The sequence below is a fragment of the Convolutriloba macropyga genome, chromosome 6 (genome assembly GCF_964194025.1).
Source record: "Convolutriloba macropyga chromosome 6, txConMacr16.3, whole genome shotgun sequence".
NCBI classification, from domain to species: domain Eukaryota; kingdom Metazoa; phylum Xenacoelomorpha; order Acoela; family Convolutidae; genus Convolutriloba; species Convolutriloba macropyga.
In genome coordinates this window covers 47,498,576-47,524,068 of record NC_134473.1, presented here as the reverse complement: position 1 = coordinate 47,524,068, position 25,493 = coordinate 47,498,576, and the positions used below count along the sequence as shown (strand labels likewise).

Sequence of the window (25,493 nt, the reverse complement as noted above, 5' to 3'; positions counted from 1 at the left end):
TTATAACTGACAACTTAGGTTTGTAGGAAAAGCAGATTCAAATTGTCTCTGAAAACGAATGAATAAGCTAACTATAGCTGTGTTGTTGAAGAGAAGGAAAATACGCACAATGAGTTGAATTTTTGTTGGAACACTACAATAAAAATGACATCATTATGACGCAATTTTTCGCAGATATTGGATGTTTTGTGTCAAGAATTGGGTGTTTTTCACCAAACCTGGGATCTGTTGGCAATAGTTGGGCATTTTTCAAAATAATGGAGTGTTTGCTTTTCAAGAATTTGGAATTTTTTGCCAAGAATTGGTTATTTTTTGACAACAATTGGGTAAGTTTTGGCAATAATTGAGTATTTTTTGACAACGATTGTCTATTTTGAACAAGAATTGAATGTTTTTGGCGAGAATTGGGTATCTTTTGCCCTGAATTTGGTATTTTTTGGTATGAATTGGTTTTTTTTCATTTTTTCAAGAATAGGTTATTTTTTACAAGAGTTGAGTATTTTTTAACAAAAACTTTTTTTGGTTTCAAGTTTCAGATTCTAAAACTTCAAAAAATACAAACTTGTCCTCATTTCACGACTTTTAAATGATGCCCATTGGATTCTGCGTTAAAAATTACGCTATAAAGATGTACCGTAACAAACAATTTCAAAAAAAAATAGTTTGAGGTTTCAGGTTTCAGAAGCTGAAACTTCAGAAAAAACCAAAAAGTGAAACTTCTTAGAGTTAAAGGAGTCACTTTCACATGCTTTGTTTACAAACAACATATAGAGAGTTGATATAGCATACCAGTCGCGATGAAACTATTTTGTAGTTTGAGGTTTGAGAATCTAAAACTACAAAAAACCCAAACCCATAATATATAATTGACTGTGAAATTACCACCATTGAACTTCACTTCGAAAAATACCCTCTAAAGTATTACTGTAGCATACATTTTCGACCAATAACAAATTTTTAGTTTGAGGTTTCAGAATCTGAAATTACGAAAAAAAAACAAAAAAAAATTCAGTGATGGTTTTCTGTGTTTTAGTATTTTTCATTGAAATCTGTGTTAAAAAATTTCAACCGATTATTAGAACAACTTTATATACAATTTTTTTAACGGTTTCGGGTTTTGAAACTGAAACTACCGAGAAAAAAAACCAGAAACTACCAAAAGAAAATGCCAAAAAATCGGTTTCTTGCATGCTTTCACATCATGAGTAAAAAAATTGAAAAAAAAATGAAATTTTCAAAAAAAACTTTCAAGAAGCTTTTGCGAAAAACTTCCAATAATTTGAAATTATTGAAAGCAAAACTTCATTAATAATCAAAAATTTAAAACAAATTGATAATTGGTAATAAGAAAAAAATATGCGTAAATGAAAAGTTTGAAAGTAAAAGTTCTGCAGATATATTTTATTAAGTAGATAAGATTAGCTGCAGTGCATTAGAGCGGATGCATTTCCCTGGGGTAATTAAGATAATTACCTCTGGGTAATTATGATAAGATGACAGGTCCATTGTTCTCACTCTCTTTTTTAGGTACATCTTTGGAAATTGGACCAAAATAGGCTATACCTAATGTTAATACATAGGTACATCCTTTTACCCCCCCCCCACTCTTGCTCCGATATAACTACTATACGAGCCTATTGTTAGCATTATGCCCGGTCATACTATATATTTTGTAGCACTCCGTTCAAACTTAAGCCACGAACACATTGTGATAAAAAACTTTAGACTCCAATCAGCAATCAATTTCAAAACATCTACCTTCATTGTGAACAGTTCGAAGTTGATAGCAACAACGATTACGTTTATGAATTGCTAGTTGACAATTTGTGTTCAAATAGATTGTAAAGTTCGAATATATCAAGGTCAAAATTTTAGAAAGTCACATGCGGTATTCAGATATATTTCGGACCTTAACTCCGGGAAATCCTGCGATTCCGTTTGTGCCTGGTCGTCCGGGAACACCTCTGTCGCCTTTCCCTCCTGGTAATCCAGGAGCACCATCTACACCCTAAACAGAGCACTTCAGATCATTCCCATTTCCTGACGTAACAGAACACCACACACACATGGTGTTAAACCAGTTGGAGTAAAATAGTCGCAAATAACCGTGAAATGATAATATCTTTATCTTAATCACTCCATGACAACATAGTTACATGCTTTTGCTTTTCTGTTGTATTCTTGTGGCACGTTTTTACTTTTTTGCAATATTTCTGTTCCCTGTTTTTGCTCTAAAGCTCCGTTCCAAGTCATTTTATATTGGTTGGTAAAGCAATAGTTTAGGTTTTCTCCAGTCCTCCGGCGACACTTGTGCAATGACCTTATCAGATTGATCTCAACATGTTATCTTTCGTACAACAACTATACAGATCACTAATATAAGTAGATTACAAACGTATTCTAAGAAAAGGAGATGAAGCGAGCACTTTTTCACTCTTAAATTTTGCCAATGAGAATGAATCTCTCCTGATTGCAGTCGAAATTTCACCAGCAGAAAATTAATTTTTATTGCAATGATTTTTACTCAAAGTTATAGTAATTTTTTAATACGCTCTTTGATTCAAAGTTACCCGAGTATTTTCAGCTCCACACTCATTTTATAAAAAAAAACTGTCACAACTGAAATTTCAATTCAAGTATTAACATTCTGTGCAGTTCGGTGGTGAGAAGGACTTACCGATGGACCCATTAACCCACGTTCTCCCTTCACACCAGGGAACCCAGGCTCCCCATTCACACCCTAAAAATCATTCACACCCCTAAAATTGATTTACTTAAAACTGTTAAAAGCTCAACAAAAGTTTTTAGGATAATTTGAAACAAGTTCACGACGAACTCCGTAAAATTATCAAAGATATTCGTGACAAATTAAACATTGACAAGACAACCAACCGCAATTCCAGGTAGTCCAGGCTGTCCGGGAAGTCCCAAATCTCCTTTGATGCCCTGAAAATATACGAGAACATAAGAACCAAATTTGCTACAGGGGAGCAGTGAAGCACCACATCACTCAAAAAATCACACCAGTAAACTTTGGCGGGCGTTCTATGACCACTGAATAACGAAATGAAACGTATTTCAAAGAAAAAAATGGAAATCTAATAAGCAATTCCTCAAAACCTCATAAACGTATCAACTTATTCTGAGTAAGTCTCTTTATCACTTGTTAGACGTTGCACGCACTTAGCAGCAGATTTTACTTTAGCAGCATTCTAATTCAGCGAACCGAAGTAAGTGACGAAAAATTACTAACAGTTCAGGTCAATGCAAAACGACAGAACGGTAAATCTTACAGTGAAATAAAGGCCGTAAAGTAATACTTGACACTTATAATAACGAAATACTAATTCAGGCAAGAGAAAAAAATCTGCGTTTAAGCAGATAGCAACAGTTATTTGAACTACAGTTTTTCATTCTTTAAGGTTGCAAATTTTTCATAAGAAACAGAGCCCCTGCAGACGTAAATAAGAAGGCTAGTTTGTTGTGCGTGGAACAAAAAGTTCCCACATTCCCATTTGAAAGCATAAGATATATCATATCAATATATCTGAAAAGATATTGTAGAAATATTTGTTTTAGCACCCAACGTTGTTTCTTATCAAGCTCCTACGGAAAAAAAGTTAATGTTATTTAGCTTAAGTTTGCCTCTAAAAACAACCGGGAAAACGTTCGTGTTTTTAATCAAAAAGCTTAAGGAACCTTCAGTTACAAAAAAAACTTAGCTGCACTTAAACTCTTAAATATTATCAAAAGAGTTTTCCTCGAACGTATTTGTTCTAACAAAAAACATTTAAGATTCAATTCTTTTGCATAATTGACGTTTTTGATTATGCTCCATCGGTCGTTGTCTATATAATTGAAAAATTCTTAACAATTCTAACATCAAAATTGATAGCTTCAAATTCAACACTTACAATTCTAAAGTCAAACATGATGGCTTCAAATTCGGAGTCTCTTTGAAATTCTCTAAGTTTTTCTTATGGAGAAAGTTTTGGCCAAAAACAATGGCAAACGTGGCTGTAGAAGTTAAAATAATTTTTATGAAAGCATAATGTTTTATACAGATAATTCAAAATCATCAGGGGAAGAGCGGATTCACTTCACGTGTATCTAGTAAAATCCTTCTCATTTCAACTTATTCGAAGCCATGAGAATCTGTTCCAATATTTCACAAAACTGAAAACTGTATTCATATTCGTGGCATTATTTGTCAAAAATAGTTTCATTATGCGGCTTACATTGTCAGCAAGACAAAACTCTGATTTCTTCTAGCAACGTCTGTTCAAATGTTTTAGCTAAAACGAAAGAAATAAATAGCATGTAGAAGTTGAAATAACAATAAAAGGTTATATTTAAAAGCGACAGAAGCACGTGAAATGAAGCAATCTGATTGAGAAATTGAGAAACATAGCAGCACAACTCTTGGAATACAAATCGAGAAAAAAAATTAAAAAGACAAGGCAATGGCGTTTGCCTGGTTGATTTCACTACTACTACAGATGTTTTTCGATCGATAAATAAATTCAGGTTACACAGTTGAGAAAAATGTCTAAAAAACACTATTTCAATTATGCTGTGGTATCAAAGTAACCAAAACACAGTTTAGGGCTTAGCACTCCAATGAAGCTCAACCAACCAATTGTTACAAAAACATTGAAGTGAGGAGTTGAAATTAGGCTTAAACATAGCAAACTCTATTTGGCTTTTTAAAGCACGGGGCCTTCTCAGTTATTGAATAAAAAGTAAACACTATAAAAAGTAAAATTTTGGTAGCTTCTATATCTGTGAAATTGAAAATCTCCCTGAGGCAGCATAAAACTATCTGTATTAATTTAATTGTTTACTTTTGGTTATAATAAGGAATTAATAAATATTAAACGAACATTAAACCTTAAAACTGCAAACAAACTTCTTTGAAAATTATATCACCTTTTATTGAACCCTTAGCGACATACACGAAGCAAGAAAAAAGTAAAATTTATTTTATTACAGATCGACTTGGACCTAACAATTATTTTTGTATCAAACAGAAATAAATTGTTCATCAGCATTGAATTAAAAAATTATAACTTTTTTTTAAAAAACTAATGTAAAACCTATTTGGTGAAATAGCGATGTAAAATTTATTAAATTAAATAAGAAGACGGACCAAATGAGGTCTGAAATATTTCAAAAAATAGTTACCAATAAAAACTCAAATGAGCTGTCAACGAAAAAATTAAGAAAACACGGCAATAGAGAGAAGGCCTATCCGGACTAAATTGATAAATTTAGAAGGTCTTTTTTGACTGTCAGAATGTCATTATCTAGGATGTCAATTAGATGTCAAAAATTCATCAACAAGGATGATTTAAAAAAATGACCAAAAAGCACTACGAATACAAGAACTAGAACTAAAGAATATCCAACAATTTTTCAAACATTCATTTTCAGTCAAAAATTATCAGAATCATTCATCTAGTTGAAGACACGCACTCCGGGAAATCACTTGTTACTGTTACTTTTTAAAATTAGAAGTGAGGGAAACTGATAATAAAAAACGGATAACATTAAAAGCAGCAGTCAAAGCACCGCACGTCAAAAAAACTCTAGAAATTCTTTTCTTTGTCTCTTACTTCAGAAATAACCGTTCAGGTCATTTAATTAATTGTTTATGGCTACCTGTTTTGCCACCGTTGCAATTAAAATCGCGACGCAGATTTTGTTTTCAATTAACCTCAAAGTCATTGAAATGTCTAAGACCTTTATAGACAGCCAACCAAATGCAACCTAAATTATATAAAATAAGAACTCAATAATAGCTCACATCTTATATTAACTGTTATAATGGTTGAGATCAAAGAGGTTTTTGAATTTTTGTGATAAAATTTGAGTTTTTTCAAATCTCAGTGTAGCCAAAAAAGCACCCGATGCAGAATCAGACACTGTTTCGCGCTGTTCAGTTCATTGTGCATGTGCACAGAGTGCATAAAATCACTACTAAATGCAACTTTTCTTAGTTTTAATATTATTTATTTTTATAGTTTGATTTTCTTTAAATTCACTATAAATCAGCCAAAAACAAACGGATCTCAAATGATTTTCTTCCTGCTTCTCACGATTATACCTAAAATGAACTAAACATTCGATTTAAAAGTTGGGTTACAAAGCATGAGAAACGGGTTAGAAACTGTTAAAAATTGGCTAAAAAATTTGTCTCAATTTTATTTTCTCAAAAACGCAATTTTATTGTACTTTTGTTTTAGATGGAGACATGACAAAATGATATAATAATTGCTTTTCTGAGTTCCCTGGAAAAAACCGCTAGCTGTCGGACTTGACTGAATTTTAGTGAAATATTAGCTAAATTCGATCACAAATTATGCTAAATTGCCTTAAATTGTGGGTCAAAATTAACGTCAAAACCTTTTCAAAAAAGCAAAATTCCTTAAAAAATTCTTTTTGTAGTGAAATACTAGACGCAGAGAGCAGAGCTTTAAATTGACATCACGTATGCTAGTCTGGGATGCCGTAAAAACTCAAAAATTGTCGGAACGAAAAAAATTCCGTCGAAAAAAACCATTAGCTGACTGACTTGACTGAAATTTGTAGTGAAATTTGCGGGGCTAGCATAACGAGAAAGTATGAGGACGATCCGAAATGCGCGTTCCAACCAATCTATTAATTGAAAAAAGCTCATAATTCAAAGTTGACTTCATCAATAAAATATGAAGTACAATTAGAGTACAAATTCCCTTTAAGTACGATTGATGAATTACATAGGCACTTGATAGAAACTTGATTGTAATGATGTAAATTGGTCAAAAAATGCCATCAACCGGAAAGATGAAAGAAGGGTGATTTCCTTGCTTTTAAACGATCAAGCTTCTGGGCACAAACGTAACGCTAGGTTAACACCCAAGCAGTAATATATCTATTTTTTTACACGATAGCTTTTCAAATCCATTGGCATTGTTTACTTTTACGGGCCAGTGGAGTCTACTTTTTGCGCTAGTTAGTAATTTATAATGACAAAATAGTAACACAAAAACTATTAATGTAGGCTCAAATTTGTTCATATTCTGCAAAATATCAATACGACTGCATCTCTTTGGATCTTAGGGATCAAAATCACACCCTTCAAATTAAAATTTACTTTCAAAATGACCCATAGTAGTTCTCAACTTCGCAGCAACTAGTGTGATTTTTTCAATAATTGGTATCTGAATGTTTGTATTTGTCTGAATTGTTAGCCTTTTTTGTTTCTTTACTTATTGTTTGACTCATGAAAACAAAATTTCATCTCCTAAATTGAACAAAACGATAAGATCAATCAGTTAACAGCTCAATCACAACCTATGTGAGGACAACAGTGACAGAAAGCGACAGTCATTCAAATTTGCTTCAAAATTGGAAATATACCTCACTATTATCCACGATGTCCTTTACGAAAAAGCATAAAAGTTATGTTTTCGTAACGTTTATCCTCATTCACCGAAACTTTGTCACCTTGAGCTTCTTGGTCACAGTTAGTATCTAATTTCCTAGAACTGCATACATCTGGTCAATTAGACAGAAGTCAAAGAAAACTTAACCGATAATTAACTGCATTAAAAGGAATTGAGTTTTAAGCGAATGGAGGAATTTCGTTGCATATTTTTTGTGGCAAATAAATGCTTCAATTGTAGAATTTGGTGACGCTATCCAAAATTGACTGTCCAAATTCATGCATTTTTCGTCATTATTTTCCATAGCTACCGTATCGATTTTTCATGTGAGAAAATTAAGGTGAAGTATAAAAGGGTGACAATGTACTGGCAATATTGAGAACAAACCCCATAGACGACAAATTGCCGGAAAATAAACACGAAAAGAAACGAAAACAAAAAAGTTGTTAATCAAAAAAATCGAATATCTAATTTCAAATTCTCTTCTTATTTTCAAACAAATCCGATACAAAGCCGACTGATTATCGGCAAACAGTCATCGTTGATCCACTTAGGGCCCCACGGGATTGAACTCGAGAAAGAGAAAACTATAAAAGTTGACAGGTTTTTCTAACTGTCGAAAATTTTCATAATTTGGTGTGCAGATTAATTTAAACTACACAACTATACTTAATTCAGCTTCTAAAGTCAAGGTCGTTCAATTCAATAATAAATCCAGCTAGCAACGACTCCAAATGAACTTTGAAAACCTAATGCATTGATTTAATAGACTGGTATTATCGCTTTATCAAGTTCCTTTTGATTTTGCCGATGACCTCATTCACTATTTCGTTATTATGAACGAATGATTTCGGAATCAGTGCAATAAGCTTAATACTAATTACAGTTAGCAGTATATTCTACGGAACTTTGATAACTCAATGCACTAAACCTTTAGACGCTAAGTGTAAGTGCCCGAGTTTTATCAGTTTATTTCGTTTCTTTCCATTTTTTGCTCTTTTGACCTTGGCCATTTTTACTAAAAGGCATAACTCTATGAGTGAATTGCGAATCGAAAAAGTTGAAACAGAGAGTGAGCGAAGTACCTCAAAAGAGGAGCGCGAATGTTGTTGTGACTTGTGAAAAACGTAAAACGTGATTGCAAGGTAAAAAGAATAAAAAAAACATAGCAGGACAATTCCTGAAATACAGTACAAAGAATTTAGCTACTTGATCCCTTACATGACCAGCTGACCAGTTAAACATTTTTTAATAGTTAAGACTTGAAAGACAATTCACTCAGTCATAACAAAGCTAACAGAAAAGCTAACCTAGAGTTGAGCAAAAAAACTGATTTGACAAAACAAAACGTTGTTGGTGAAATTCCTGAAGCTAATATCCTAAAAACAAATTTTGGTCTGCCAAAATCTACCTAATAGCCCAATCGCAGGCAAAAAAAGTTTTACTGCCCTGTAGTAGTCGCAAAACTCAAAAGATGACAAAACTTTTGCCAAAAGGGATTAATTGAAAATTCGAAACTTACTTTTTTTTGTCTAAATGGGGTTACCAATGCATATACCTAAAAAAACAAGATTGAGAAGCCAAAAAAATGATAAGCCCAAAAAAGATATTGTATTGAGTCCTTCCCATTAATTTAAGTGCTCGAAACACTCAAAAGGCTATTAGAGCCAGCTTACGTTCTCTAATGAAACTTACTGCCCACTGGGCTTTACCTGGTTATCTCGTTTTGAAAGAAATCTCATCGAAAATGTGCAATCGCATCTTACGAAAAAAGAGACCGAGCACTAATACCATCCCGATTCTTTGGATTGAAAAAGTAGAGCGCCTAAAAATAACCCTTAAGAAGCTGACGGCGGCTATTAAAAAGCAATGTCTTTGAATCAATATAGGCCCCTAATTATCTAATTTGAGTGACCTTTAATGTCTTTCAATTGGAATTTATATTCTCAATTTATATTTAATAATTGGAATGTCAGTTGATGTATCAATTTTTCAAGGTGAGGAAATTGAGGAAAAAAGAGAATGTGATAGTATTAGCAGTATAAGTAAATGACTAAGTGTCACGTCCTGTAAAGTGCGTGACACTTACTAAATACTATCACATTCTACTAGTCCACAAAAGCACTAAAAAAACCACCAAATTACAAAAACAAGAACTAACGTAAGTCTACATATTGCTGCGTAATGTTGCATTTCAAAAATTTATGCCAAAAACGGACACTGTTTCACATCAAAGGCTCTCAGCTCGCCGTCAGTACAAATCATTTCAGTCATGGGAATTGATTAAGAAAAATGGCCATAAACATGTAATGTATACTTCATTAAATGGAGGTAAGCTTATTGTGCTGTACCTTGGGACCTGGATCACCCTTGAGAACTTGAATCTGTCCGATTGGTATGTTGTCACTGTCACAGTTGCGTCCGGGAACACCACTCAAACCCATTTCACCCTAAATACATTCTTATCAAGCTAAATTAATTCTAAATTAATCAATAAAGCGTCCACAAATTAGATGACACAAAATTCGCTCATCTTCTTAATGGTTAGTCCATCTAGAAGAAGCATGGTCAACTTCCCTTATCTTTTCTAATAAAATTTATGAAAAAAAATCATTTCAAATATATCACGAAGCAAATTATCCATTTTGCGAGAATCTTACAGGTCCCGGAAACTCCTGCTTCCATTTTTGTTCAAAAGACCTTTTATATTTGGCGGGAAGACCTGCAAAAGGCGGGAAATTCTTGAAAAAATTTAAGCTAGCAACTTATTGAAGCTATCGCCTTCAAGACAAATCTTTATCGTAGGTTTATGTGCAGATTTTGAGTATTATGAAATATAACATTGCGTAGTTAAGATGGGATAATTCTTTACTAGGTACTAAGGGGGATTGTGGCAAAGATTCACCAGAGCTTCTAATAGATCTGAACTAATCAAGAACTTTTATCATAAAATTGCTCATGCAGGCATGCTGACAATAAGTCACAATAATTTAACACAAAATTTATCAATTTATATCTATTGCTTCTTGCAAATTCGGTGAAACGTTGCAATAGTAATAAAAGCATGTATACAAATCAAGGGTTCTTCAATTTAACAAGTGACCGATATCCCAAAAACACAAGGCAAACTGAGCTGGTATAACTCTGACAGAGCATGTATTACTTTGCTTTGCTAGCATGGCTTTGCATGGATTGAATTCCCGGTCTAAATTGAAAGGAATAACCAGCAAGTCCAATAACAAGAACCGGACGCATGCATGGAAGAAAAGAACAAAACGAGTAATATCTTATGCATGATTCATTTAAAGGTACTTAGTCAAAGGTGCCTATACTCATTATGCAGCTTTTCGAGTTCCAACTTGTATGACGCATATGTTAATTTAGCAAAGGAAATTATTCACGTATCCTGTATAGCAACGCAGAAATCAAGCGGACAATTTAATTGCGATTATGAGCACAAGTAATTATCAGATATCACGCGATCATTATAAAATAGTTACAAAATTCAATCTATACTTCTAGGAATACTAGTAAAAATTGCCTTCTTTTTCGAGAATCAGTAAGTTTTTAGCAATCATCATTATTTCAGTTTGCTTATATCGATGTGTTGACAAGATTAGACATGTTTGCTTTCCTGAGACTCTTTCACCGCAATAAACTGACGTAGAGAATTCAGGTCAAATCATAGAGACTAGACATTTTTAAGCCATTTCGCGTGAAGGTGAAGCAATGTTGGTTCACGCCACTGATTGGTAATAATATCACGGAACACTATTGCTTCATGAATCGCGAGTGATTCTTCATTCAAATCATGAAAACCTCTCACCTTTTCACCTTTGGGTCCCACGATGGACATTCCCTTGGGACCTGGATATCCAGGCATACCACGGTCACCCTTAGACCCCTGCAAAACAGACAGAAATAGGTGAACAATAAAGAAACATAAAACTGTTTCGCACTTTAACGGGCACTTCATTAGGCTTTTTGTTTTTTTTTTGCATGAAATCACATTTATAACCGCAATGAAAAAAAATGAAAATTTTTAAAAGTAGGCCAAAGAAACCAAGAGCTTTATTAGCACATGTCTCGCTCCTATGATAGTCACTAGCAGTCCATATTCGACTCTACCAAATGAAATTTTTTTTGCTCGGAAGATCAATTTTTTTGCAACTTACCACTGGACCAGGAAGGCCAGGTAATCCATTCATTCCTCTCATGCCTTGGAATCCAGGAGCACCCTAAATAGAGATCCCCAAATCAATTCAAATCCCTGGCGTCCCATAATTTAAATTCCGGTGTCTCAAGGTTCATTGCACATCGAAAGGCTAAATCTCCTCTAAAGATACTTACTGGGATCCCAGGAGCTCCAGGCAAGCCTCGGTCTCCTTTCAGACCAAGACAGTTTCCACTTTCCACACTTTCGCCTGGTTCTCCTTTGGGTCCGGTAGGTCCCTGAGGCCCAGGAAGACTAAAGGTGCTCGTTGACATTCCAGGCATTCCTGCATCTCCTTTGGTGCCTGGACACCCTGTCACACCCAGGTCCCCTTTGGCACCTTGCGACCCGGGAAGTCCGGGGTATCCGCGGGGACCTGGTACTCCTTCTTTACCAGTTAAACCCTAAAATAACAGCTGTCAGTGGACTGCGGATCTATTTATTAAGGGTATGATCTGCCGAATTTAAGTACAGAGGTTTCAATAAGCGCGAATGCTCAAGTAAATATAAACGGGAACTGTGAAACGAGTCGGTCTTTTAGAACTCTCATCTGAACAATTCGAAGTAAGCTTCACAGTTTCCATTATTTCAGACTGTTTTGGAAGTTTGTTAACACCTTATAGAAAGAAAACAATGTTCGGCACCTTTTGAACTACGGTTGAGATTTCAGATGTCAGAAAATTCTAAGTTAGATCAGGAATAATTCAGAATCAGTTGCTGGGAAGATCCACAGCTCATTTTACCAGGAATATAAACAGAGTGCTCAGGATGTGCGCAGCAGTTAGCTAGCTTGAATCCAATATAACTGATAAAGAGTACTTGAAGTTCCAAAAATATGCAAAAAATGCATGTAATGCATGAGCAGCTTGGGAAAATGTTATATTAAAATTACCCGGTAGCCTTTGGGACCTGCATCTCCTTTACTTCCTTTCTCGCCCTGTAACACAAAATACAAAAACTACAATTTATATTCTAGTATCAATATTGAACGATCTCCCAAACCACCACACGTAAAGATTTCGACATTTTTCCGAAATCGGTAGTTTGCACACATAAATTCAAAAGTATGTCAAATAATGCAACATAAAATCAATTGCGGACTGCGACGAGCGCTGAAGAATGGCTAAGTTGCTACAAAATTTTCAATGTTAATACCAATATTACCTTTACTCCAATTGGCCCTCTCACGCCTTCTGTTCCTCTTTCTCCTGGGAATCCCATTGGTCCACGTGGACCTGGATATCCCATCTCACCCTACAAAAACATACATACATACAATACATACCCGGCAGATTACCGAAAAATAATGAGTAATGAGTATCGATGCAAATAAAAAATATCTGGTAACTTGGACTAATTCAGGTTAATCTAAACTAGTTTAAGTAACGGGAATCTGGAATTGGGCTTTATGGGTTCGCCCCGATTATTTTATTGAATTCGTTTATTGCAATTGACTGCACTATTTTTAGATGAAAATGCTGCTCAACTGTTGTTTACAAACAATTTTACAGACTGCGCAACGAGCGAAATTATCCCCGAGAAGTCATGAATATTGTCATGAATATCCACAGTGTTCTTATTGCCAACGAGAAGCTACCAAACTCAGAGCAACAGTTCGAGAAAAGAGTGGCGGAAAAAGATGCTTACTTTTGCCATTGCTGCATAATTTCGTAGTACTAATCTGGCTCTAACAAATCATTCCATCGGTTGGGAAATTCGACAAACCAAAACAAAACTAAACATCTAGTTAGATACGATAATACTGAACATAGCCAGCAGTTTTCGCAAGCTAGCCTGTCAGTTAAACATTTTGAACTCAAATTAACAAATTGTGTTCTTATTTGCTATCAGTTTTACTTACACTAGAAATTTACACTAAGCTCATCTTCAAAACAGTTGAGAAACGTGATACCCTTGTATTTCGGTGCACTGCAGGGTTGTCAACAAACAAGCTTTATCGGTTGACAAGGTTTTTCTATGTCCCGCTGATTCCCTCAAATAATTCTCAAAAGTATGATTGAACCAGCACAAGTTTTGTCAAAAAAGTACAAAGGTGACAACGATCGACAATGTTTGATTTTGGAAAGAAAAATGAACAATTTTAAGGCGAATAAGAAGTTATCACACCAAAAATAGCCCCTTAATTGATTTCTTGCATAGAGTAACATTGTGAATTTATTTGCAAAATTGATCCACAAACTTCAATAAAAAGTTCAAACTTTATTTTTGACCGTAATTGTCAAACCCAACAAGTCGCGAAAATAGTCGAGTACCAACGATGTGAAAAACAAAAATAACGTTCCAAGCTGCTCAACAGTTTCCACAAATCCTGTTCTGTTGTAGCAGCTAGATAGAATTCAGTTCAGTTTTTTATGTCCGCGCGGTTCAGCTTTGACATACTCATGTGATCACCTATAAGCTGAGAAAATAAATATACTGCATTCAAAAGCGATATTTCTATGTGATCGCCTTTCCACAACTGTATGAGGTGCTGCGATTTTTCTGCATCAAATTTGTGGTAGAAAACAGGGGAAAGAAGGTGGATTACTCTGTTACTCCGTGGAGATTAGGGGGACAATGAAGACCAAAGGCAGGCCGGCCGATTACTATGTGCCGTACGGTCGTGTTGTACTGATGGTATTAAGTCAGGTCAGTTTGCTACCTCAATTGGGCGATCCAACAGGTCAAAGATCTTGAGCGCGGTTGGCGCTTTCTTGCAATTAAAGATGTGATGTATGTGAGGTTTAATCACTTGTCGGTAAGAAGTGCTTAACGTCTGCGGAGGTACAGCTCAAGGCTGAGGGCAGTATCCGGTTCTAAGTAGCGACAGTTGTATGCTGTTATTGCGTGGCAATGCCACTTTTCCACTCTTCAGTGGGGCCTGGTTAACTCTTTGATATCTTGCTTCAGCGGACGATACTATGATGAATGCCTTTTCTTTTTCAATCAATCTTCGTTATACGAGTCGATCGCTGCGATAGACATTTGTCTCTTCTTTAGTTATGAAGAGATTCTACAGTTCTCGCAGTTTCGATATGATAATTAATTTATTGAATATTGAAGAAATTCAAAAACTAGACTGGACAGAATTTCACAGAAAGAACGTTTATATGCAATATAAATTGAGAATTTTGAGGAATTGAAAAGAGGTTTTCATGAGTCTCAAAACTGTAAAGACATTCTGAAAGGTAGCAATTTTGGTATTTCAACAAAAATGTTTATAAAATCTGCAGTTGAGCAATCTAAATGGTTTGCAAAAATCTGACACATCTTTAGTTTCAAAATATCCCGTTTTTTAAAATCAAATTTTTTAATGTAATAGAGAAACTTAGTTGCTTGTTATAGATTTTATTTTGGGTCATTCGAGGATAGAAATTATCCATTCCTATATAGAAGTTGTCTCTTCGCTCATTAGGTGTTAATGCAAATCTCAAATATCTTGAGTTTATAAGTTTATATTTACAATTACGTGACCGTAAAGTATATCCAATAGCGCACATGTTCCATAAAAACCTTTTATACACAATGTCAGCTCCAGTTTGTTTCCAACCTTTACAAATGTGACAGATCTGTTGCAGTAGCAACCTCCCCCTCCTCCTCTCTCGTAGTTCCCATTAGAAGAAGGCACTGGCACGCCACCTCCACCTCCAGCGCAAATCGATCCACCAGGCTAGAGAAACAATAATCTTGCAGATGTGTCATTTTATATTTTAAAAATATTTTAAGAGAAGGAAAATGACCAATAGCTTGATTGACCTTTTTAACGAACCCAAAAAAGGCAGAGTATGATTTTCTTGAAAGTTATAAATGACCATTTAGACATTATTTGAATGCATAGCCATTTTAAGTATATTAGAGAGCTCAGTTTAATTATTGTTATGCTTTCAAAAACATAGAACACCAAATTAAAAAGCAGAGATACATGTATATGTCAATTTTAGTTTTAAAAAGTCTATTGAAAAACTATGAAATGTTCAGGTAGGTGTGCGGAAATTAACTAACCGCCAATTGAGCTGCTAACTGGTTTAAATTCACTACAATGACCAAAATCCAGAATATAAATCGGACATTGAGACGACCCATTTGGTCGCTAGTCTTGCTCCGGAACTGTTAAGAATCAGGCAGAGATGAAATTTCCAAAGAACTATTCTTTCATAGAAATGTTCAAAATCAGCCGCCTAGATATAAGTGCTTTTACTTGAGAACAAGTATCTGTTTGTTAGTCAATAATCAACCATGGGAAGATTTGACGACGTAATTGACTTGTGTTTGACTTCAGTTCCTTTCTTACAGTCCCATTGCCTTAAAGTGATGCTTAACACATTTGCTCAAAGCTTCTTCTCATATTGTAGGAACGAGGAGGAATCAAATAGAAATACTTGAACTTGTGTTTCCAGTAAAATTTGTTAGGATTCTATAAATCAATATTCATGAAAAGTAGCACAGTTGGTTAATGTATATCCAATGAAAGTAATGGCAGCTTTTTATTTACAGAAATCAGTTCATTGCGCCGCAGATTGGATGTGACGCTGTTTTTTTGGGTTTTGACGATTTCAGCACCAAAACTGGGTCTCCGTAGAGTTTTTTCAGCGAAAAAGTAAATTCGGAATTGGGATATTTTAGATATTTTAACTCATGACGCTTTTCCTCCAATACATGCTTGCCTGTTATTATTTAAAACAACCTATGCCTCTTCTCGATTACGCGATTCGAGTACCCTGATCAATATAATTACGAGCTTTGTTGAAATAAGGAGGCTGGGTAATGTGCGATTGCACATAAAGTTCCGACTCGCTCATCCACATTTTGGCATAATTGTCTACCAAATGAAGAACAGATAGAAAACACCCAAAAATTCAAGTATTTTTCAAAAAAAAATGGTGTATGAACAAAAATATCGCCTCCAAGGCAAATATTTCAGTACAAGATTGATGAGATCTGCCAATATTAAGAAGGCGAGTCAAAACGAACAGCAGAATCAAACATTCATAACAACAAACATTAATTACATCCAAAACTTCACGTCCATTTTAAAAAAACGTAACAAAAAAGTGAAAATAGCGTCAGATAAAACTGAAACAAAACAAAATAACTTTTACTTCACTAGAAAGATAAGGGACCAGTCCATAATAAGGCTCGGCAACAGTTAGACAAAGAAAAAATAATTTTAAAAACAATTTATTTCAAATCAAGAAAAAACAATTAGACATCAACTGGAAATAGATTTATGATTACCTATGCTTCTATAGAAGCTCCTTGATACCAGTCATGATTTAATTTTCTATGCGGTTACAAAAAGAACAATAGAGACAAAAAACAAAAGTTCAGGTAAAACTTGCGAGAAAACGCTGTCGACGCCGTAAAAACATAAATTGCCACTCAAAAAATGTTAAATTGCGCCCTCCTCGAACGCCAATAATGTAGTATAGGACCTCTCATTAATGAGAACAGGTAACCAGTACACAAAAGAAGAAAAGGCAAATTTAAGAAATATTTTTGTATTTTTCAAAAACAATTTTTCTCAAAGTAATGAAAGCCATTTGCTACAAAATGAAATAATTAAACAGGTTCATCTGTTTTCAAAAAAGAGGCACTTGCGACCTGTAGTTATTCAGATTATGTCTTACGTCTACAAAAAAACGTTAAAAATAGACGAAAATCAAAAGTTAGTTTACTTTTTTGCGAAAAACCGATGTCGAAGCCAACAAATTCATAACGAAATCTTATTAAAAAACAATAGATTTTGTACAAATTCGCCCTACCTTGACGCCAATAATGCCATTTATCTTCTGTATCTAACGAGAGTTGTAACAAAATGACAAAAAAATATTGCAAAAATAAAAAAGGTGTTTTTTCATTTTAGAAAAAAATGCTTTCAAAGTCACGAAAGCCATCAGCTATCTACTAAAATCAGAAAATCAGCTCATCTATTCCAACACAAAAACCAATGAGCCCTGTCATTATGCAGGAAGTTTCATACGACTAAAAAGACAAAGCAAACACGGCAGTTAAAAACAAAAAAAAATTCAATTAAATTCTTCGAGAAAGTGGTGTCTAAGCCGTTATAACCATAAACTATACCTTTACAGGTTTTGATATGTTCAATTATGACTTGTTTTATATGCCAAAATTGTAATATGTGAACTGTCAGTAACGTGATAATGTGAAAAAACGAGAAAAAACATGAAAAATGGGCAAATGTCTCAAAAATTAAAAAAAAATGTGAAATCTAGTAGTATCAAAGCCAGAAAACCAAACTTAACGCGTAAAACCGAAAAAAGATTAAATTACGAGGAAGAAGAAGCATTCTTCCTGTGCTGACACTTAGCTACAAGTTGACCAAATTAAGAAAACAATAGTGGCAAAGTTCAATAAGCCTGTTTATTTGAAAATCAATTGTTTTTAAAAGTCAAATCGACCATAAGCTTTTGAGTAAAGAAACTAGATAAATTAATTTCGAATTGCTTAGAAAACCATTTGGACCTACCAAAAGTGAGCTTTGATTTGAATTGTTCTGTTCTTTAATTAACATAAAAAAGATCAAACTTTTTTGAAAACGACTGACTGCTATAGATCGAATGCTATAGATATAGATGATGATTTCTTAGTTAAAAAAATTTTGAAAATGCTGTGTTTTTGATAGTCATCGAGTAAAGTTAGCAGAAATCGGCAAAATCTTAATAACAGAACACTCCTAATGGAAGTGAAAGTAGGACTATCCCCTTTTGGAGTTCACAAAAATTAAGTTAAAGGTTTTTGGGCGTGTACTTACGGCAAATTTAATCAAAGTGGACTGAAGAACTTTATTTCCAGCTATTTTTGGTAAAAAGACGGAATTTTGAATTATTTTAACATTTTGCCGAACAAAATTAAAAATCATAAAATCAAAAAAGTCAGCAATAATTTTTTGTCCTTGAAAATAAAATCAACAAGACTATTCGTAACAATTTTTACATATTTAGACGAAATTTTGACAAAATTGACAAAATTTTCGGCAAAGATTCCGGAAAATGTGAATAAAAATAACGCAAATCGGACTAATATTCTCAAAAATTTAAACATCGCTCACTCGCTCTTAAAAACGAAATTCATAAAAATCATCAAAGATGAAATTATCATTCACTTAATATGGATTGAAATCGCAAAATATACACAATGACAGTATTATAGTTAAGTTATAGTTTATTATTATAGGTATATTATAGTTAGGAACTCATATCTCAAGGAGGCTGAAAAGACATCGGAACAACTTTTTTTCCGCGAGAGCAATAAGGCACAAGTGCTTGCCTCAGGCTTTCTCTTAGGCTTTCAGAATTGATGTCGACTCTAATATGAGGCATGAGTGGTTAGAAATAACAAAATCACAATTTGTACATAACTCCAGCTGCAACTAAACCCAAAACTCTTCACAGTTTTTTAATCAAAAAGGCTCAAAGTGTCGGAACTTGTCTATCAAAATGGCAAACGAAACAAACTAAAGATCTAATGCTGTCAGATATTTAAAAGACTTGCGAATGACCTTTTTTACAACCCGCTATGTTGAGCTTATTTGTACGTAAATATACACACTCAGCACAAATCAAATTTATCTACGGGGATATCATCTGACCTTATGAAGAGCTGAATTGTAAAAAAAAACAGGTATGGCAATGATGATCGCAATTTTATTCCCATGCAAGCGCGTCGCAAAGCGTTCATCTTCAAAAGAAAGCAAGAAGTTGCTAGAGTTATCTGTTTCGCCAGGCGGCTTTGAAAAACTGAAATAATCTCTCCGTCGATAAAATCAGGTAGTTAAATTTCTTTGTAACGTCAAGTTTACTAAAAGGTTGTTATTAGCAGTTTTTGATATTGATCTCAATTTGAAATTTTCAATGGCGTTGAGCTGCACATCCGTTTCACTTGATATACATTCCACCCTGAAAAGTAATTGCTGCTCAATTGTTCCCCAGAGCTGTATCTTTTGTTCACCCGGTTCTTAATAACGGTACCCAAATAAAAAAAACGATTGCCACCCACGATGCACTGAGTGCAGACTTGAACATGTCCCTGACTAGACTAAACGAAACAAATGCAGCTTTCATAAAAACCAACCGAAAGAAATGCAGCCTTCATTGATCGCAAAAGCAACGAAGAAATGCAGCCGCCCTCAATGAGTTGATAGGAAATCAGAAGGGAGTTAGATAATACTAAAGCGTTAGATAATCGGAATGAACAAAGCGCCATAGTGGTCCTTGCATATTTAGCAGTTCCAATTTCTAAAGATTGCAGATATCTGTGAACCATGTGGGACAACCGTATGTAGAACAGATAAAATACATGCCTTGAAAAGACTGAATATAAAACCTGAACGACGGATTTAGAGTATGCTGTACTTAAGATCATTAAAAGTATGTCCAGTCCAGCCATTACCAGTTTGGTTTCAGAATGAAAAATACAAATTAGTGACTTGGGCACTTCAACTACCAAATCAGTGATATTAAAAACAACTTCATAATTCCCAAAACAAAGTAGCATGGTGTTAGTGTTATCTTTTAGCATCGAAACAGGTATGACAATGATGATCGCAATTTTATTCCCATACAAGCGCGTCGCAAAGCGTTCATCTTCAAAAGAAAGCAAGAAGTTGCTAGAGTTACCTGTTTCACCAGGCGGCTTTGAAAAACTGAAATAATCTCTCCGTCGATAAAATCAGGTAGTTAATTTTTTTTGTAACGTCAAGTTTACTAACAGGCTGTTATTAGCAGTTTTTTATTTTGATCTCAATTTGAAATTTTCAATGGCGTTGAGCTGAACATTCGTTTCACTTAATATACATTCCACCCTGAAAAGTAATTGCTGCTCATTTGTTCCCCAGAGCCGTATCTTTTGTTCACCCGGTTCTTGATAACGGTACCCAAAAAAAAACGATTGCCACCCTCGATGCACTGAGTGCAGACTTGAACTTGTTGTCCCTGACTAGACTAAACGAAACAAATGCAGCTTTCATAAAAACCAACCGAAAGAAATGCAGCTTTCATTGATCGCAAAAGCAACGAAGAAATGCAGCCACCCTCAATGAGTTGATAGCAAATCAGAAGGGAGTTAGATAATACTAAAGCGTTAGATAATCGGAATGAACAAAGCGTCATAGTAGTCCTTGCATATTTAGCAGTTCCAATTTCTAAAGGCTGCAGATATCTGTGAACCATGTGGGACAATCGTATGTAGAACAGATAAAATACATGCCTTGAAAAGACTGAACATAAAACCTGAACGACGGATTTAGAGTACGCTGTACTTAAGATCATTAAAAGTATGTCCAGTCCAGCCATTACCAGTTTGGTTTCAGAATAAAAAATACAAATTAGTGACTTGGGCACTTCAACTACCAAATCAGTGATATTAAAAACAACTTCATCATTCCCAAAACAAAGTAGCATGGTGTTAGTGTTATCTTTTAGCATCGACACTTAGTCGAATTGAAAGACACCAAATTAGAATAAGAACCGTTTAATTAGATTAAAGTTATGAGACAAACTTTTTTAGCAAACTTTTTCAGTAAGTTTTTATCAGTAACTGCCGTCAGTTAATTACAGTTGTGAACTGAGAAAAAGAGCGAGCTAAAATCAGGGAGTCAAACGTGACAAAATTCACCCGAAAAGTCAACACGGTCAAGCAAAAATTTTGCATACAAACAAAAAGATCCTTTAATGGCCAAGGAGATAAAAACAACTCGAACGCAAAATAAAATGCAAGATCAATTAAAAACTGAAAGAGCTGAATGCAGAGGTAAAAAGTATGAAACATTCGAGGAACTTCAAAACACCATAAAGTTCATAAGGCAAAAAAGAAGCAACTGGAAATAAATCACAAACGTACAAACTGCTCTCACGTGGGACAAAAAATTACGTGGGACTGCCTTCAGTTGTAGATGACTCAGTATTAGGCAGGCTATCTTGCGTTCATAAACAGACACCATGAATTTAAGTCTGCTCAGCCCTTTCGCCGAATCGCATAAGGCTCATAGTTGGTCAGACAGAAAAATTGATGTTCGGACGAAAAAACGATCAGCACAAAAATTGGTAGCACAGAAAAAGCAAAAATACAGCTGGCAGAATTCCAGAAAATAGCCGCAATAGCTTTTCGATTTGCAGTCTATAAGATTTAAAAAGACAGACTAAAAAAAATAGTCTTTATTAAGAAAGGAGATTTTGAAATTTTGATTAGGAATCTGTAAAACTTATTGCTGTTTCTATTAGCTGCTCTTAAATAACCTTCAATTAGAGTCATATACACTCAATTGACCTGATCTCTATGAATTAAAGTAAAGAAAAATTCAATTTCAGAGTGAGGAAGTTATTTTTGAGAGTGAGGTAAGTCACGTGTGACCAAAAATTAATTCACACAAATGAACAACTCGCTCCACTTTGAGTGAAAATGACGTCATGCAGGCAATTCAGTTGAAATTGCATGAACGAATGAACAAAAAGGAGATTTGACGTGATTGTGACGTCATATGGTCGTAACAAAAATCGTGACGACGAAATAAAAAACATAACCGGAAGAATTCCGGAAACGACTCGAAGCGTCAAAATTTCACAAAACAATAAATGCAGCTGAAGGCAGTACCTTTTGTATTGAACGAACAACTCGTTAACTGCCCAGGTCTGATCTAAAAATGGTGAAATTTAGACCACTGTCACGAAGAGAACCAAAATGCAGCCAAACTTTATATCATTGAAAACTTTTGGTTAACGTTAGAAAAGTCCGAAGTAATTTGGATGATAAAAATACTGATACGCTGAAAAAGCTGAGAGGGCTATAAAACGCCCTAAAAACTCAAGATTCTAATCTCAAAGCTCGCGAAGGCAAACGGCAGATAATTGCTTTAGAAACTAAGCTAAATTTTTCAAAGAATGCTCAAACTTAAGAATCTGAAAACCACTAATATTAGATTTCTAATCGCTGCAATTAAGAAAAAAACAACATATGCGTTTTCTTTGTTGTATATGTTCTAGACATGATTTCATACTAATTCAAAGAATAAATTAGTCATCGAAAAAACATAAGCAACAGAAGATATTCAAAGGCAAAAAATTGTTTGAAAACAATACCAAGGCCGGAAGAAAATTGCAAGAAACAGTAATAAGAAGTAATTTTGGAAAGGGCTCTCTAGCAAACTCCCAAAACTGCCTTATGTTGATTGAACTCAATTGCAAAACAAAGAAATGACGAAAATCTATGAAATTGCTGAAATCATTCAATTTTTTAACAACTGAGAAAATCAAAACAACGAATATGAATGAAGGTGCCAGGACTAAGATAGAATGATACAAACTGGAATATGAAGAATATGGACACAATGTAAGGCACACCGTAACGAAAAGACTAATTCTTGAAAAGTTAAAAATCAAATCTAAAAAATCAAGAAAAACGAATACATTTCAATGTTCAGCATTTGACAAAGAAACGACAGAGTCATCCTAGACAATAATCCAACCACCTCTTTAACAGAACAAAAAGAAAAAACCGAATTCAAACATAGAAAAAATTTTGCAAAAAATGGTCAAAAATTGTTGCGACTAAATTCATAAAAAACTTTACTTTTCAAAAGCTTGACGCCAAAAAATGACTGAACTTTTATTGAAACAAAATAAAAGTCCTTCATGTGGCACAAAAAAAACTATTTCTAGTAATTGAAACGAAAATAAAAACAATAAAAATGGGAAAAAACTACCAAAATTAGATTCCCGTATGTACAATTTTATAGAACAAAATTACATCAAGGTAGAAAGTGTCATTCAGTATATGAATTATCAAAGGGAAGTTTCCATATTAACTGATTTTTGATAATAAGACGGCTGAAAGATCTAAAAATGAAGAAATTCATAGAAGAAGATCAAAAATTAACTAAAAAATTAAGAAAAATGTGCCAATTTTGACTTTAAACGCATTTTGAGGTTTACATTTCAATATAGTATCGAAAAAAATTATTTCTACAAAAACCAAATTACAAGTTAAAAAACCGGGCCTCTTAGACAAAAAACCCGGCTAAAAACAGTTATCTAGAAGTGCCAGTCAGCCAAAAACTACCTTTCAAAGTCAAAAAGCTTTTCACTAAACGCAGCGCATGATCAAAAAATTTCTCTCGCTCATAAAAAATTAGCTCACATGAAATTTTACTCACATTCGCTTTTAGGTCAAAACATCGTCTACACGAATAGACGATGTTTTTTTCTATCGTCTACACGAATAGAAAAAAAACCTTAAGAAAACCAGTACTCCTCTTCGAGTCGTACAAAAACCAAGAGAAGACCAATAATAGCCTCAGCTATCGCTTCGCGTCGCATAAAAAACGACCGACAGGTTTACTGGTCAATACAAATGAGTTAGAAATGATCCTTAGTCCATACTACTAAAAAAAACAAAGCCTACATTCGCCTATTGAATTTGCGGTCAATAACAGACCCGTATGTACATTTAAAGAAATCAGTTCAAAATTAAACAATTTTGTGACGTCACTGTTATCAAAATTGTGTTGTGAAGTTTTTATTATAAAGGTGGGTGCCTGCTGAGCTCCTAGAATTAACAATCCTAGATTTCACCCGTTTAAAATTATTCAGACTTGATCTCCAAAATTAATTCTATTCTAAATTAACGGGCAAATAGTTCATTTGAATTCATTTTAAAGTTAATGCCCACCTTGGAGATCATCTAAAACATATTGCACTGATTGCCAACCTTAGAGAATTTCCGGCATTTTGTTGTTTTGGCCAACTAGTTATATATCATTCATATCATAACTATTCACAATTTTGTCCCACGTAGTCTCACATACCTTATATAAATATAGCATATTCAACCTAATTAATGTTCAAAGTAGCCAACTGTCCATCTCAAGCTGTCTCAAATTTTCATGGCCAAACGTTTCAGTCATGGTCGCTTTTTATTTGTGTTCCCGTTTAGACAGCGTCCCCCGTCCAGCTTTATACACGGGAAGTCTCACTCTAATTTTCGTTTCTGTATCATTACTGTAATTCATATCGATCAAAATTCAGGTTTCATTCAAGTACCGTAAGAGGAGAGAGATCAGTTTGATGCTCCTGGTCGTGAATCAACTATGTACATTTTGAATATTTTTAATTATCCGCAAACTAACTAAGATTGAAAAGTATGTTTCCAACCGAAACTGAACAAATTTTTATTACATTTTAACATCTCCATCTGGTCATCCAATCCTTACGTCATCAAGTTTGATGTTTCAAAAGGGAATTGTTTTCTCTTTTAACACAAACTATTAAATACTTGAGACCATCTGCGTGAGGTACTTGAAAAGCAGGAGGTTATTAAAAGCTGTCAATTGCGTGAAGTATTAATTCACGCTTCTCTTGACTAGCTTAAAACAAACCGATGCAATTACTCAGCACTCAGATAGAACCACTATTAGGAATAAAAACTACACGTACCTGGTATGTGATATCAGACAACTTACCCGATTACACTGGATCAATTTGCAATCATTGGCAAAACTGAAAACATTCAAAATTTAGGCAGATATTTAAATTGATTTGAAAATACAAATCAACAAGGAGCCTCAGCAATGTGCGTTTGCACATAAAGTTCCGACCCCGCTCATCCACATTTTGGCATAAATATCTACCAAATGAGGAACAGTATTTTTCAGAAGAAATGTGTATCAAAAAAATCGCCTGCAACGTAAATAACTCAGTGGAGTAAAAAAGGCGGCATTAGATTGTTGAGATCAGCCACTATTAAGAAAGTAAGTCAAGACGAACAACAGAATCAAACAACAAACAAATATCCAAAACTTTATGTCCATTATTTAAAAAAAAATCTTATTAACAAGTCAAAAT

The 25,493-nt window shown here is 34.3% G+C and overlaps 1 protein-coding gene across 2 annotated transcripts in view; it reads right to left on the bottom strand.

The window, feature by feature from the left end:
- Window positions 1-25,143, bottom strand: part of LOC142341717 (uncharacterized) — a 188,137-nt gene extending 162,994 nt beyond the window's left edge. Inside the window, exons 1-11 of one of the 2 annotated variants that reach the window (XM_075392882.1) lie at window positions 25,086-25,143; window positions 15,191-15,310; window positions 12,805-12,894; window positions 12,533-12,577; window positions 11,778-12,044; window positions 11,603-11,665; window positions 11,254-11,331; window positions 9,779-9,877; window positions 2,893-2,946; window positions 2,678-2,740; window positions 1,910-2,008 (exon numbers count right to left, since the gene is read on the bottom strand). In XM_075392882.1, the coding sequence (XP_075248997.1) occupies window positions 1,910-2,008; window positions 2,678-2,740; window positions 2,893-2,946; window positions 9,779-9,877; window positions 11,254-11,331; window positions 11,603-11,665; window positions 11,778-12,044; window positions 12,533-12,577; window positions 12,805-12,888 (852 nt within the window). In that variant the 5' untranslated portion in view covers window positions 12,889-12,894; window positions 15,191-15,310; window positions 25,086-25,143. Of the gene's footprint in view, window positions 1-1,909; window positions 2,009-2,677; window positions 2,741-2,892; window positions 2,947-9,778; window positions 9,878-11,253; window positions 11,332-11,602; window positions 11,666-11,777; window positions 12,045-12,532; window positions 12,578-12,804; window positions 12,895-15,190; window positions 15,311-15,642; window positions 16,066-25,085 lie in introns of those variants that run through there. The other variant, XM_075392881.1, reaches the window with a different exon arrangement.
- Between the last annotated feature and the right edge of the window lie 350 nt (window positions 25,144-25,493).